Source organism: Eumetopias jubatus, unplaced genomic scaffold (genome assembly GCF_037043125.1).
Source record: "Eumetopias jubatus isolate StellerSeaLion01/CBP00866 unplaced genomic scaffold, mEumJub1_p1.0 scaffold_4, whole genome shotgun sequence".
Taxonomy (NCBI): Eukaryota; Metazoa; Chordata; class Mammalia; order Carnivora; family Otariidae; genus Eumetopias; species Eumetopias jubatus.
In genome coordinates, this window is record NW_028274810.1 from 85,433,467 (window position 1) to 85,450,483 (window position 17,017).

The 17,017-nt window shown below is 38.0% G+C and overlaps 1 protein-coding gene across 10 annotated transcripts in view; it reads right to left on the reverse strand.

Moving 5' to 3' along the window:
- Positions 1 to 17,017, reverse strand: part of EPB41 (erythrocyte membrane protein band 4.1) — a 192,633-nt gene that overhangs the window by 89,148 nt on the left and 86,468 nt on the right. For all 10 annotated transcript variants that reach the window (XM_028113684.2, XM_028113680.2, XM_088022525.1 and 7 more), the window contains 2 exons: positions 11,618 to 11,830; positions 9,181 to 9,285 (listed from right to left, as the gene is read on the reverse strand). In XM_028113684.2, the coding sequence (XP_027969485.1) occupies positions 9,181 to 9,285; positions 11,618 to 11,671 (159 nt within the window). In that variant the 5' untranslated portion in view covers positions 11,672 to 11,830. The remainder of the gene's footprint in view (positions 1 to 9,180; positions 9,286 to 11,617; positions 11,831 to 17,017) is intronic.

Consider the following 17,017-nt stretch of genomic DNA (forward strand, 5'->3'; position numbering starts at 1 on the left):
CGTTTTTTAAAAAACCTACTCTCTTCAGAGTTTTTATGGATTAAATTATTTGATGTATATAAAAAGCACATAAGCAACACTCAATAAATTGTGCTGATACTGATCATCAAAAGGGCTTGATAGGATGAAGTCTATGGGACAGAAAAGAAATATGTGCATTAAAAGACATATACCAGAATGTTCCAACAGCAGTATTCTTAAAAGCCCAAACTATATACAAGCCAAACATCCATCAATAGTAGAATATATAAAGTGTGGTATAGTCAATTAACTTTTTTTAAGAATTTATATTTTTAAATTTATTTTTGAAGATTTTATTTATTTGACAGAGAGAGAGAGACAGCAAGAGTGGGAACACAAGCAGTGGGAGAGGGAGAAGCAGGTTTCCTGCGGAGCAGGGAGCCCAATGCGGGGCTCGATCCCAGGACCCTGGGACCATGACCTGAGCCGAAGGCAGATGCTTAACGACTGAGCCACCCAGACGCCCCTCAAACAATGAACATTTATACAGAAATGAGAATGAATGATCTACTGTTACACCACGGATGAATCTCAAAAACACAATACTGAACAAAATAAAAGAAGCCAGACCTAAGAGAACATATGTATGATTTCATTTTTACAATACAGTTTAAAAACAAGCAAAGCTAACTGACGGTAATAGATGTCAGGAAGACATCTGTTACTTTTACCGGGTGGGGTGGGAGTAATGATTGTTAGGGGATGGAGGGAGTGACTGGGAGGGGGCACAAAAGGGGATTCTGGAGTCCTGGTAATGTTTATTTTCTCAATCTTACGGGTATTTACAGATGTGTTCACTTTGTAAAAATTCTTTGAAATACGCATGTATGATTTACACACTTCCCTGTATTATGTTAGACTAAATAGGTGAGGAACTAGAGATAGTTATATGTAAACCAATTTCTCAAGAGAATGGTTTTGAAGGAGAGGTGAAAGAGAGGGTTATAGCTAGGGGAAAAAGATAGGAATTAACTTATAAAATAACAAAATATTGAGAGGACAAAAGTTATAGAATTGTATCTTATCGGGATCCTTTTTTTTTAAAGATTTTATTTATTTATTTGAGAAAGAGAGCCTGAGAGAGAGAGCACACATGAGCAGCAAGCCCGATGCGGGACTTGATCCAAGGGACCCTGGGATCATGACCTGGGCCAAAGACAGGCGCTTAACCAACTGAGCCACTCAGGCACCAATTATTAGGGTTCTTAAGATGTCCCCAAAATAGCAAGTCTGGATAATCTTCTGGTTTCTATTTGAATACTTTCAGTTGCAAGGATTCCCTTTATTTTTTTTTTTTAAGGATTCCTTCTGAAGGGTCCATTTTGCTGATCATTTCCTGTGAGTTAAATAAATTAACATCTTATTTATTTATTTATTTATTAAATTAACATTTTAACAGAACTTAAATTGTGCTTTAAAAAAGTATCACATAAAAAAAAAAGTATCACATTCTTTCTTGAGCTTAAAAAAAGTTTTGAAATAATAGAGATGAATAACAGTAATAGCCTGATACAGATCTTTATTCATTCAACTGAAGAATTACAGGTCTCACATGTACTCTCCTACTTTAAAACACCTTCTCACATGTTGTCCCTTTCACTTGGAATACTCTATCCCAATTTCTTCATCTGGAAGATTCTTGACTATCTAATTCAGATCTTATGTTACCTTCACAGAAAACCCCTTTTTTGTGGGTTCCCATCTTACTGCTGCCTCCTCATCAGTCTGGGAGCTCCCTGAGCAAAGAGACTATGTCTTTTATAGTTCTGTCTGGCACAAGGCACATGCAGTCGACTCAATAAATGTTTGATGAATAAATGAATAAACAAATGAAAAATGCTACTGAAATAAACCAGTATAGAGATGATAAAGTTTCAACTAAGGCAATGTCATTTAAGTAAGTAAAATGACTAGGAACTTTTCACATCTTTTGTGGCAATATAACCTTAGGTTCATAAAGTTTTAAGAAAAAACCCTAAGAAAGAACATTCCTTGAGTTGGCCATCAGCTACCTTTATCTGGAGGTCCTAAAACCCTGCACATACATATAAGTGATCTAGACAAATCCTTGTCTTTTTTTTTTTTAAGATTTTATTTATTTATTTGACAGAGAGAGACACAGCGAGAGCAGGAACACAAGCAGGGGAAGTGGGAGGAGAATCAGGCTTCCCACCGAGCAGGGAGCCCAATGTGGGGCTCGATCCCAGGACCCTGGGATCATGACCTGAGCCGAAGGCAGATGCTTAACGACTGAGCCACCCAGGCGCCCCTCGTCTTTTGAGGTAAAAGGATTATCTATAAGCTCCACAAGTCTGTCTTCCTTAACTTGAGGAATAACCATTGTTTATGCTTCTGTTAGTATGCTGACTTCAAATCACTGCTCCAAGATGTTTGTAGAAACTCTAGCACAGTAATTCTAGGTCTGACTCTAAGTGTTAAAAAAAGCCACATTTAAATCCACTGGAGATGTCAAACCAAATCTTTGGAGCAAAAGACAAGATCCCAAATACAGCCTCCTACTCTGCAAGTATGTTTACAAAATTCATCTTAGTCTTTCTGATTTGCCAGACAATAAAGATACAATCCTTATTGGTACTTGCTTCAAAGCTAGTCATGAATCAATTTAAAACAATCCATTCTTTCAGATGACAATAAGTTAAATGCCTCACACTACAGATTTAATATTCACTCAAGTGGTGTTTGCTATTTGCCTTTGCAAGGTGAAAGAAAGACCCTCCTGGCTATGACTGATTACCTATTCAGAGTTAAAAATTTGACTCCTAAGGTAAGAAAATTCATCCACACAGAAATAAAAGAAAAGACAGAGGACCATGACTGAACTGAATGAACTACTCATTTAAAATTCTCAGTATTTACCAAAAGAGCTCAAGATTTTTGCTTAGGAAGGGAATTTGGGGAGGAGGGGGTAAGAATTAATGTGGGTGACATTTCTCCAAGGGAAAAAATCCGATTCATTCATAAACAACCAAGCAGGAATAAAACGTAGGAAACAACTATTTAACTCATATAACTTTGATTTATAGTGGTAATAAATGTCTCATGGGGTTACAGAATTTTGCTGCTAACTGCCTTTCCTCTTCTCTAGCCAGACTTAGTCTGGCAATAGGCCTGTTAATTATGTAGTCAGTAGGGAAAGAGAGTAAGCAAGCCATTCCATGTGAGGAAAAGGTCAATTCAATTAACTTTCCTCCCTGCTAAAGGTACCCAATTGTCTACAAACAATCCAGAAGTTCTTAAGGAGAGAACTTACATATACAAAGGACAAATCTTTACACACAAAAAAAGATGACAGACAATAGACTGGGACTGGAAAGAGGATAGTCATCTCTGTTTGTCTTATGGTTCACATTTTTCCCCACAATTTGAGGAACGTTAAAAAGAAAACCATAAGCCCAAAATGGCATCACCTAGGTTAACCAAATCAGTAAACCAAGACTTAATATCTAACCTAACTACAGTTTCAACCACCAAGAAATGTAACCTTTAACTAGTCAACATGGGAATTTCCTGGTCAGCACTAAGATATTTACTAATAGACCCTGTCTGTTCCCCTTGGAGGGTGACCTTGCCTAAAACAGTGGATTCTTGGCTAATAATTTCCTCTTTTCCATTCCCTCTTTACCTTAAAAAACCTTTGCTTTCCTGTAAGCCTTCAGAGCTCCCCTCTACTTGCTAGGTGGAACGCTGCCCAATTCATGAAATGATTACCAAGGGCAATTAGATCTTTAAAATTTACTTGGTTGAATTTTTGTAATTTAACAGGAACTAATTCCGGTAGGTAGGAAACAAAAACCAAGAAACAAGAACAAAACGTAAAATTCAAGGAAAGAGGAATAAAAAGCTGAAGGAGAAAATCATTTAGGAAGGAGCAGGACGCAGGGAATTTCAGGAGGGAATGGACTGGGAGGAAGCCACTCTGCCTTTATATGCTTCAGTTTTCTCATCTCTAAAATGAGGGGATTGAACCCCAGGAGATTTTGTAACTCTAGTACTCTTTGTGTTTTCAGAATGACAGAAAATTTGGATAAACGACTAACAACACTAATGGCTTTACACATTTAAGCGTTTCCTGACTCTCTATATACTTCTAAAGAGACTATCTGGAAATCTGGCTTACTGCCAGTAGATATACATAGGTAATGGTGACTAAAATGAAATCGAACAGCATGACGGGCGGAGCAACTGCACCATGTCCAAGGGCAGCTCAGCAGCTGCACCAGCCACTGTAGGAGGGGCCTTCCGCAGGTCCCCCCTCCCCCCTCCACACCGGGGATAAAATTTAGCAACAAGAAGCAAGCAGTTCACGTGGTGTCAGTGGACTGAGACTAAACCAATACCAGGGCCCTACAGCCCTATCCCCATCAGCCTGATAATCCCCAGCGTCGCCGAACTCCCTCTGGGTTCCTGGGCCAGCAAGATGCTGGAACAAGATTCGGAGTCCACGGCTGGGACACGGATCCTAGTCCCACCGGCAAGGAACCAGTAACCAAGGGAGCAGCGCCCCACCAGGGCTCACCGCAGAAGCCCAGCCAGTTGGTTCCAGGGCCTGCCACTTCTGCGGGGGCACCTTCCCTGGTCCGACAGCAGCCCCGGCCCAGCGCCCGCATCGCTGCTGTTCCTGTGACAAGGCCTTCTCTTACCAGCCCAAGCTGGCCATGTACCCGGCTGGCACATGGCGGCCTCCTCCCCATCCATGCCCCAACTGCCCAAGGTCTTCTGCTATCCCTCCAAGCTTGCAGCCCATGGCCACATGTGCCACCAATGCCATCCCTCTCCTTGCCCATACTGCCACAAGCCTTTTTCATTCCCCTCCAGACTGGCTGCACAAAGCCTGTGTCACAACCCCCATGGTGCCAGGCCACCAGGCCACAGCCCCGCATCGCTGCTCCAAGCTGAACCTAGGCCTTTGGCTAAAGACCCGTCCTGCTCCTTCATCAGTGCAGCTAGCATCAGGCTGACAGCCCAGGGCAGCATGAGCGAGCCCTCCCCTTAGCTCATGGTCCTCTCTGCCATCAGCCTGGGTCAGTAAAGAGGTGGCATTTCTAAGCTGGGCTGGCAAGGAGATTGGCTCCATGCTGGGCTCGAACTTATAAGGCTGAGGAACTCTTTCCTCACCTGTTTTGGGAAGGGGAAGATATCATCCACAGAGAGTTAGCAATGGGCTCCAAACCATGGACTTGGAGCTGTGGTTACAAAGCAAATCCTGGCTCTGGTTTTCCTCTCCTATTCATATGGCAAAAGTAAAAAGTCTGCTGCCACTGTGGTTTGGTAAGGAGTGTGGGGAAACAGGGTCTCTCCTTATTGTTTTAAGTTAAATTTGTACCTCCATTTTGGGAAGGAAGGAAGGTAGGAAGGAAGGAAGGAAGGAAAGAAGGAAGGGAGGGAGGAAGACAATAAGATTTTACTAGCTTAATTCTACAAAGGGAAGGGCACACAAAAGATCATGAATCAGAATGGCTTTGGCCTTCTCAAGAGCAGCACTGGAAGCTAGAAGACAGTGGAGCAATGCCACCAAAATTATGATGGCAAATAACTTCAAGTGTAAAATTCTATACCCAACCAAACTAACAACCAAACGTGAGGGTAGAATAAAGACATTTTTCAGACATATAATGTCTCAAAAAGATTATGTCTCACATGCCATTTCTTAGAAGAAGCACTCTATCAAAACACAAGGAAAAGCTAGGACAAAGGAAATAGGAGAAACTTCACAGGAGTGAGGCAAATCAAATCCCCAGGATGATGGTGATGGGAAATACCAGGGACAGCTACACGGGAGCAGAGAGAGCAACTCATCCATACTAAAGAAGTATGACTCAAGAGGGAGCATATTGAAGGACTGTCATCACCAAGATGGCTTTTGCTATTGTATTGGCCTTTTAACCTGACAATGCTAAGGTAAGTCTTCCCCAAATTCATTTTTGTACAAGATTTGCTTGGCAAGTACCTGCTTTCCCTTCTATGCCCTACTTCCCAGATCAGCCCAAAGACCCTCATTTTAACCCAAAGAAAAACTCTGCTTTGACCTATTTCTCAAAGCTGGAGGTTGGTCACACTGAATTTAAAAGCAGAAAATATAGAACAGTTCATCACCTCTAACCATGTTTCTGTTGGATATCCTGTAAGAACCTGGAGCCTACTATAGACCTGACAAATGCTCTGAATATGATAAGCCCTATATTTCCCAGGATTCACTTGCCCACTGACTTCCCCAAAAGGGGCTCTTATAAACTATCAGGGAAGTTGAAACTAGATTATGATTCTGAAACAACAGCTTTTCTCTTCTAGAAATATTTTATCTAAGAGGGATAATAATGCCCTTTTTTATACAGCCAGGTTTATACTTTGCTATTCAGCTTTTATATTAGCCACTTTTAATATCACTTTACACATAAATATTTAAATGAATATAAATAAAGCAATTTAATATGTGATTTTGAAAAGTATTATAAAGGAAATAAAACCTGCCAACAGGACAATTATGGATGGCACCACCAATGGTGAAAAGTTATCAATGCAACTCAAAGTTTTTTTTAATAATTTTTTATTGTTATGTTAATCACCATACATTACATCATTAGTTTTTGATGTAGTGTTCCATGATTCATTGTTTGTGCATAACACCCAGTGCTCCACACAGAACGTGCCCTCTTTAATACCCATCACTGGGCTAACCCATCCCCCCACCCCCCTCCCCTCTAGAACCCTCAGTTTGTTTTTCAGAGTCCATCGTCTCTCATGGTTTGTCTCCCTCTCCGACTTACTCCCCTTCATTCTTCCCCTCCTGCTATCTTCTTCTTCTTTTTTTTTCTTAACATATATTGCATTATTTGTTTCAGAAGTACAGATCTGTGATTCATCAGTCTTGTACAATTCACAGTGCTCACCATAGCACATACCCTCCCCAATGTCTATCACCCAGCCACCCAATCCCTCCCACCCCCCACCACTCCAGCAACCCTCAGTTTGTTTTGTTTCCTGAGATTAAGAATTCCTCGTATCAGTGAGGTCATATGATACATGTCTTTCTCTGATAGACTTATTTCACTCAGCATAACACCCTCCAGTTCCATCCACGTCGTTGCAAATGGCAAGATCTCATTCCTTTTGATGGCTGCATAATATTCCATTGTGTATATATACCACATCTTCTTTATCCATTCATCTGTCGATGGACATCTTGGCTCTTTCCACAGTTTGGCTATTGTGGACATTGCTGCTATAAACATTGGGGTGCACGTACCCCTTCGGATCCCTACATTTGTATCTTTGTGGTAAATACCCAGTAGTGCAATTGCTGGATTGTATGGTAGCTCTATTTTCAACTGTTTGAGGAACCTCCATACTGTTTTCCAGAGTGCAACTCAAAGTTTTTGTAGCAATGTGGGCCCAAGAAGCTCAACTGCAAGTGGAAAAGAATTTCCTCTGCTGAATGTCTGATGAATGAGCTAGCTTCTCAAAATTTAACTATGCGTGGTTCATAGATATTATTTCCAGTTATATTAAGTAGATATTCAGTGACTTTACTGACATGCCAAATTCAAGCATTCTCAATTATTCTCAAATCAACCTTGGATTTTTCTTTTCCTTTTTTTTTTTTTTTTTTGCACCCATAGTGTAAAAACATTGGATTATCCCACTGAGCTTGTATAACATAAAATACTTTTCAGAGTACGTTCCTTCATTCATTGAATAATTTTCTAGCTCACAGCTGCTGAATGTTTTTCACTGTAGTTTTGGAGGTATTGTTTTTTAATTACCTTCAGGCTTCCCTTATTAATGGAACTTAGAGGCTTCAGTACAAGTTGGTTTGAGCCTTTAAGGACAAAGATTAAGTCCTTAAAGAACAATATTAACCTAGTGCTGGTAGACACAGTTCTTCTGCTTGAACCAACAGTCACTCACATAGAAGGACAAACTATTATTGCAAACTACTATGTAACTACTAGTATATTCTACAAATAGATTTTATTTAGGCAAAGGGCAATTCCATATCTTCAAGTTTGCATTCTAACTCAAATAATCCAATCTATAGAGTCTGCAGTTGTTAAAGGCTGCTGCCCCTAACTTTTTTTAACGAACATAAATTACCTTGGAGAAAGAACCAACAAAACTCACTTTAAATAAATCGTATATAAAACTCTTTCCAGGACCTGGCCCCTGTGTAGCTCTCCAGATTCATCTCTTACTCTGTTCCTCATTTCCTATGTTTAGCCAGGCTCCTAGTTCCTCCAATGCCACTCTCTCAATTCTAGGCCTTTATACAATCCATTCTCTCTCCACCTCACTTGCCCATTTAATCCATCAATTCTCGGCTCAGGCATCACATCCCCAGGGAAGACTTCCCTGGCCATACCCTGTCATGACATCTTAAGATTTCCTTTTATATAACACTCGCCACACTAAACTATAAGTTCCAGAGGGCAGAGACCATGTCTATCTTATCCACAGCCCTATCCATATCATCTAGGATAGCACCTGCAAAGATTTGTTAAACTGGACTAAAGTTTTTATCACTAGATTTTAAGCTAAATACTTGTAATTTTCAGTAAATTGGCCTAGGAAATAATTCAAGTTTCCTGAAGCAAATACCTGACTTTTAACCTTTCTTTCCTCCTCCATGTTCTCACACTTTCTTTTGCTTCTTTCAAAAGTTAACTACTCACTTCCTTTTGGGCTAGAAGAAAATGTCAGATTCATTTAGGGCTGTTTCAATAATATTGGGGTTTTATTCTCTTTTATAACATTACTCTCAAGTTATAACTATATATAATTATTGTATAATTATAATATTGATAGATCATCCATTCAACAAATATTTATTATGAACCTACTAGATACAATACTAATTGCATAATATATGAAGTTATTGGTATCTACTTGCTAATCAGGACATCATAGCTCTGTACTTCCCCTGTCCTTTAAAAAGACAGTACAGTGGATACTTTCTCTCAATGATGAAAGAACACAACAGCAGCAATGGTCTTTTCTTTAAAATGTTCTAGAGGGAAAATCTGAGAAACAAGAATAGGCAAGAATAACTCTTAAGTACACTGTATCTTGGAGAGGCAGGCACAAATACACTCTTAACGACAATAAAAGAATTTAAACAAGTATTTTGACAATCAGTCTCCTCACCTTAGAGGCTGCATTATCCCAAATGGCTAGACCAAAGTAGTCCTCTTCCAAAAGATTGAGGTGCTCACACACTCGTTTAAGCAAATCTTGTCCCTTAGCATGTTTCTGCAAAGACATACATATTTTGAGGTTTCCTCTTATTCCTGTATTTATCACCAAATAAAATAAAGTGTCACTTCCCAATTTCCTCTTTTATCGGTGGTTACCACCACTTTCTGATGGTTTATACAGCGTAAGTAGAGCAATGTGGGTTATAAAAATCCTGTTTCTTTATTTGTCAGTTGTCAGCTTAAGTATGCAACACACTTAGAGTGGCTTGGAAATAGTGCTAGAATTTAAAGCATAATTTTACCTTCCCTTCATCAACCATTCCCTACTTCCATCTTAAACATCACATTCTTTATTTTTGGTGCAGTATTTCCTGAAGCTTGCTATGGGCTGCTGTCATCATGACCACCTAAATTCACTGAATCTAGTGTCAACATTGACAGTTAATAGTGACTATGGAAACCATCAGACTTGCTACTGTTCTCAGACCAAATGTCCTAAGAGAATGAGCTATGTCTCAGCTCCCTCCTGAAAAAATGCACAAAGTCTAGATACCCAACAGACATTACCTGTTGCAGTGGCTTTTTCAGTGGTGTACGAACTGTCTTCTTAGTAACGAAACACTTCTTAGAAAATCAAACCACTGCCAAATTTGGGTACTAACATTCCTAATTAGCCTAACTTAGAGGCTAAGATGCATAGTCAAAAAGTCCTGGCTCCTCCATTTACAAGCAAAACAACCTGGGTCAGTTCAATTAATAATGCTGAACATTAGCTTTCTTACATGTAAAATGATAAGAATATTTATACCCATCTTACCCAGCGACTGGAATTGTTGAAAAAAATCAAACATGCTAATGACCTCTGAGAAATATATTTTTTAAATACTTCAAAAAAATTAGAAATCATTTTTGACACACACACATGACATGTCCTCTCAATGAACAGTTATTTTTAATGACTGTTAGTAATTCACATAGATGTTAATTCATTTTCAGACTTAACCCATCTATGGTAATCATTTTCCTCATTTTTCCCTCTTATGTTTTCACTCCAAATGACAGAAATGATTTGGGAATTCTTCACGTACAGGTCCCTACTCCCTTATTTATAATTACAAAATCCAGAAGCTCTAAAAAGTAAAATTTTAGGCTTTTTGGCGGGGGGGGGGGGGGGGGCGGGGGGCGGATTCCAAAGTTCATGTGAAGGCAAATCCTGACCTGAACTGTGTTATGAGGCTATTTATGGTCTTTATGTACCTACCTTAGAATGAATCTTGGTACTGCCACACACCCTGCTGGGTGTGTTATGAAATATGCAGCATAAGTACTTACTCCCTTTCTAAAACCCAAAATATTCTGAATTCTGAAACATATCTGCCCACAAATATTTCAGGTATAAAGAACCCAGATCTGGACCTTGGTCTGAATGGGAAGAATGTGCGGAATAGCTTTTCCCATCTCTCAGCTAGCTAGTGGTGAGAAGCAGAAAGAGCAGACCATAGGTCTCTGGTAGTTACCAGGTATAGCAGCTATTTTCAAAGTACAATAGTGAATTTTTCTTGATTTCTTCTTTGAAACTTGGAGAGGGAATATCTATTAATAGATATAAGGTGATATTTTAGACTATTAGTGCTTTGATATATTTGCATTTGCAGGCAGATAATTCAATTCATAATTACATACCTAAAATACAAGTATATGTGAATTATATATGTCTTATCAATAAAGGCTATTATTAGTAATAATCACAACAATTGCTTTATATCAAGCATATAACTGATAATTACTGCTCTAGTTTAAAAAATGGTTAGATTTTTAAGGATTTTAACTTGTCTTGAAGGAGCAAAAGAATAACCAAGTAACTGACATTTTTTATTCAATCCTGACTCAATGACTTATTTTTTCAGAAAATAACAGAGTATTTTAAAAAATGGCATTACTTGATTTAAACTGTTTATATCCTATTTCACAGGGCTAAAGAAATGCATTGAATAAATCAAGGCTTATTAAGGTTTAGATCTGGGCCAGCAGAAATGACCACACAGTAACTTTTTTACAAATATAATTATGGGAATAGCTAGACCTAATATCAGAAATTGAGGCTACCTGGAAAATCTAGTCATGGCAGGTCACTCTATAAATAACAACCGTTTTTAAACGAAATTGTTTTGGATTATGAAAGTAACACATGCTCAATTCACAAGTTTTGGCAGATACAGAAAAAACTGGAGAAGAAATAAGACTCACTCATAATCCTTCCAGGCCTCCACTTCCAGAAAATCCCTATTAACATTTCAGTTCATAGAAACAGTCACTGGCACTACTTACTCAACCCTACATGGAACAATTTTTAAGAGTTCTGACTATGGAAATTAAAATGCACTCACCTCCACAACACATTCATAAACGGTGTCATCCAACAAAGAAACCTTGCAATGCATGTTTCTGTGTCTTCTGATTGATTTCTGGGAAGCTTTTAATTCTCTTTCTGCTTTGGAGTCAGGACTTTCTTCTTTTACTTCTATCTTAGAGCAGTCTTCAAGGCCTCCCCCTTCCTTAGTTTCAAAGTCTGGATCTTCTCTGTGTTCTTCCTGAGCAGGCTGCATATCCATGACATCAAATCAGTAATAAAGACATTTCACAAAATATGCTGTATACATTTTAATAACTATAATAATGCTACCAATAAATGCAGTGAGGAAGAAAAACTGCTAAAACAAATATAAATGATATTAAGATTAAATAAATTATTAATCTATAAAAGATATTATGATCTCCTAAAAGATCTATACACTCACTATGCTATCCTTAAAACTTCTCAGGTAGAATCCTACCTTTCAAATCAATACATGAAGGTTTTAGGTAAACTACAGGACACCAATCTGTTGCTCTCAGCATTATGTATTTTTCCTGACTATGCCATTATACATTATTTTTTTAAAGATTTTATTTATTTATTTGTCAGACAGAGAACACAAGCAGGGGGAGCAGCAGAGGCAGAGGGAGAAGCAGCCTCCCTGCTGAGCAGGGAGCCCAATGTGGGACTTGATCCCAGGACCCTGGGATCATGACCTGAGCCGAAGGCAGACACCTAACCGACTGAGCCACCCAGGCATCCCACCATTATACATTATTAAAGTTTATCAAAACCTTACCATCTCTGCCCCATGCTCCTCAATTTTAGCAAGGTAGCTTTATGAATTGCAAAATGAGATGTGATTTATCACATATTCTAAATCTTATGAATGGCTAAGAGGGAGTCTTGGGACCAATTTTAGAGCATAAAGCAACATATAAACTAGGCTAACAACTGTAACTACAAGTTAACTCCTTTCTATCATTTATCTATCATGCTCAATGCAAATACGATTCAAAGAAGCAAGAGACATTGAAATCTGGGTTTCCGGGGGTTATCCTGAAGTCATCCCAAAGTTATACAAGTAAGTGAAACAACATTTTGGCACATACTTTCTTACTTCCAACATAATAAAACTGCTGAAAGATTCTTAACTGAACCTCACTAATTCTTTTCTTTTGGAATATAAGGTTGACATAAAGGAAAAAGGACCTAATTATTTAGCTCCCGAATCAGATATTGGAGGTGGTCCAAAAGGCTCCTCCCCATCCTTCGTGGCCCTTTCATGCGACCTCTTCAGAGAGGCCTTCAATCGGCTGTCCTATCTAGCCTATCCCCATTCTGCTATTCATGTCAGTACCCCACTTACTCCCTTCATAACATTTGTTATAATAAATATTTTGTATTTACCACTTTTTTGTCTCTTCCATTAGACTATAAAGTCATCGAGAGTAGGGATGTTTGCTTTATAACAACAACAACACTATATAACAATTAAAACGCATCAGTTACTATTCTAAAAGCATTACTTATTTGAACTCACTTTATCCTCATAATAACCCTGTGGGGAGGGGGCTATTGTTATTCCCACTTGAGAGATAAGAAAGAGGCCAGAGCTGTAGCAACATTTTTTCTAGATATATCTCCTGAGGCAAAGGAAACAAAAGCAAAACTAAACTATTGGGACTACATCAAAATAAAAATCTTCTGCACAGCAAACAATCAACAAAACTAAAAGATAAACTACTGAATGGGAGAAGATATTTGCAAATGAAATATCCGATAAAAGGTTAGCATCAAAAATATATTTAAAGGGCGCCTGGGTGGCTCAGTCAGTTAAGAGTATGCCTTCCGCTCAGGTCATGATCCCAGGATCCTGGGATTGAGTCCCGCGTCAGGCTCCCTGCTCAGTGAGGAGTCTGCTTCTCCCTCTCTCTCTGCCTGCTGCTCTGCCTACTTGTGCTCTCTCCGTCAAATAAATAAAATCTTTAAAATATATATATTTTTAAATTTACATAAAACCAAACCCACAAATAATCCAATTTAAAAATGGGCAGAAGACATGAACAGACATTTCTCCAAAGAAGACATCCAGATGGCCAACAGACACATGAAAAGATGCTCAACATCACTCATCAGGGAATTGCAAATCAAAACCACAATGAGATATCACCTCACACCTATCAGAATGGCTAAAATCAAAAACATGTGGTGCCTGGCTGGCTCAGTCAGTGGAACACTCAACTCTTAATCTTGGGGTTGTGAGTTCAAGCCCCACATTGGGTGTAGAAATTACTTACAAATAAAATCTTTAAAATAAAAAACATAAGAAACAACAAGTATTAACAAGGATGTGGAGAAAAAGGAACCCTTGTGCAGTGATGGTGGGAATGCAAACTGGTGTAGCCATTATGGAAAACAGGAGGGTGGTTCCTCAAAAAGTTAAAAATAGAACTACACTATAATCCAGTAGTTGCACTACCGGGTATTTACCCAAAGAATATGAACCCCTATATTTACTGCAGCATTATCCATAATAGTAAATTATGGAAGCAACCCAAGTGTCCATCGATAGATGAATGGATACAGAAGATGTGGTATATATCTACAATGGAATATTATTCAGCCATAAAAAGAATGAAACCCTGGCATTTGCAACAACATGGATGGATCTAGAGAATACAATGCTAAGTAAAGTAAATCAGTCAGAGAAAAACAAATACTGTATGATTTCACTCAAATGTGGAATTTACAAAACAAAACAAAGGGAAAAGAAAAAGAGAGACAAGCCAAAAAAACAGACTCTTAACTATAGAGAACAAACAGATGGTTGGTGGGGGTGGGGAATGTGGAACTAGGGGATGGGGGATTAAGGGCACACTTATCTTGATGAGCACTAACATATGGAATTGCTGAATCATTATATTATACACCTTAAACTAAGATAACACTGCATGTTAACTACACTGGAATTAAAATAAAATTTTAAAAAAAGAAATTAAGTTTATAATATGAAAAAAAAAATAACCCAATTGCAAAAAAAAAAAAAGAATAGGTAAAAGGGATCAAGAACACTTATTGAGCACTAAGTAATGTATAGAACTGTCAATTTACTATATTGTACATCTGAAACTGATATAACACTATATGTTAGCTATACTGGAATTAAAATTAAAAAAAAAAAAGAAAGAAACTGAAGCCTGAGAAGTTAAAGTAACTCATCCAGCATCATTCAATTAATAAGTTACATACCAGTCTGGCTCCAGAATTCATGATCTTAAACCTCTTTGTCATATTGTACCAATGATATTTAGCCTAGGGCCTGGCACACATAGTAGGTTTTCAATAAATACTTGTTGAATGAATAAGTAAACATTAAAAACTGATGTATGGCTTCCAAAAAATCCAAGGTACCATACATAAAGAATGGTACAGTCCTATGATACAAATTTACTTTTAAAAAACCTGGATAGAGGGACACCTGGGTGGCTCAGTCGGTTAAGCGTCTACCTCTGGCTCAGGTCATGGTCCCAGGGTCCTGGGATTGAGTCCCCGCATCGGGCTCCTTGCTCAGCGGGGAGCCTGCTTCTCCCTCTACCTGCCACTCCCCCTGCTTGTGTGCTCACTCACGCACGCGCTCTCTTTCTCTGACAAATGAATAAAATCTTTAAAAAAAAATCAAATAAAATAAAATACAAACCTCGATAGAAAAGGACCACTCGAGTGAAACTCTATCACACATATAGAAAAATGGTCAAATAAACCTTTACCTACAAGGTTCTGGTCCACAAGGTTTTGATTGTAATTACTAGCTTCTAAAAAACCCCAAATAGTTTTCTCCTTTAAACAATATCTCCTTAAAATTTATTAACAGTACTAATTTATTTTTCTTTATATATAAACATCTGTGTACAATTTATCACAATTCTGATTTGATAAAGTTTCAATGAATGAGACATTAGTTAAATCTAAAATTAACTTTGTCCATCATCTGTTTCAACCTCATACAAATGCTATGATCTTTAGATGAAATACACTAGCCCGGATTCAAATGCTAACTAAAACAAAATATGGGTTTTTCCCTACATAAAGCAGAGGAGAAAAAAGTCAGTTAAAAACTTCCTCAAAGTACAAGGCTTCCTTCCTGAAAGATAATATAATTCAACTCTTTTGGTATTTCTAAAATAAATGATATTAAGATACATAGAGTTTCTTTGCCTTTACTGTTCATGTTGATTAACTAAGTAATAATAACTAACATTTAATGACTGGAAGGCAATGTCAAGAACTTTGCATGTTTATCTTGTTTAATCCTCTAATAGCCAAAGGAGGTGAATTTTATCCTCATTGCACAGAGGAGGAAACTGATAAAGCAAAAGTGTCACTCAGCTATGATTTTCTAGACTGATTTCATAACCTGCATGTTTACTTATTTATTTTTAAAGATTTTATTTATTTATTTATTTAACAGAGAGAAAGAGCACAAGTAGGCAGAGCAGCAGGCAGAGGGAGAGAGAGAAGCAGGCTCCCCAGTAAGCACAGAACCCGATGGGGGGCTCGATCCCAGGACTCTGGGATCATGACCTAAGCCAAAGGCAGATGCTAACTGACTGAGCCACCCAGGTGCCCCATATAGCCTGCATGTTTAACTATTAGACTATATAGTAAATCTTTTCAACTTTGTTTCACAAAACAGCAAGTATGTAATTACAACTTTATCCTAAATTTTACTGTTAGCACTTTTAATATACAAGTAATATTTCTAGAAATACATGTAATATTTTTAGAAAAATCTAATAATACTGTGTAGCCCAAACCTGAGACCTATAACAAAAACATATAGGATTTATACTTTTAACAATGCAAATAATGCTCACATGCTTCAGAAATAAAAACACCTTTAAAATAGCTTTTAATTTGTAGGTATTAAGGCTAAAAGCATATGGGATTCCTAGAAAATAGTTTCAGTTATAAATGTTTTTTTGGACAATAAATAAATTCACAACTCATGTTTAGTACATGCTATATATGTACTGTTAAATTTTAATGTGCATCAAATTACCCAGAAATCTTTATTAAAATATAGATTCTGACTCAGCAAGTCTGGAGTAGAGCCTGAGATCCTGCATTTCCGACAAGCTCCCAGAGGTTGCCAATGCTGTTAACCCAATGACCACTCTTTGAATAGCAAGGCATAACTGACACAATTAAGGCCCCAGACTACTGTATATTACAAAGGTGATATAAAGAGCTAGACTTCCTTATCTATAACTTACACTCTGGTAATATGATCTGGTTGGAGAAAACAATAAAAATAAGGCAGGGATGGCTCAAACCTAGCACATACCTCTGGATGGCTTGAATTATTACATGGCTTTTTTGAGGATTTTCATAAAAGGACCATGTTTGCAGATAAACTGTCCCATTTCTA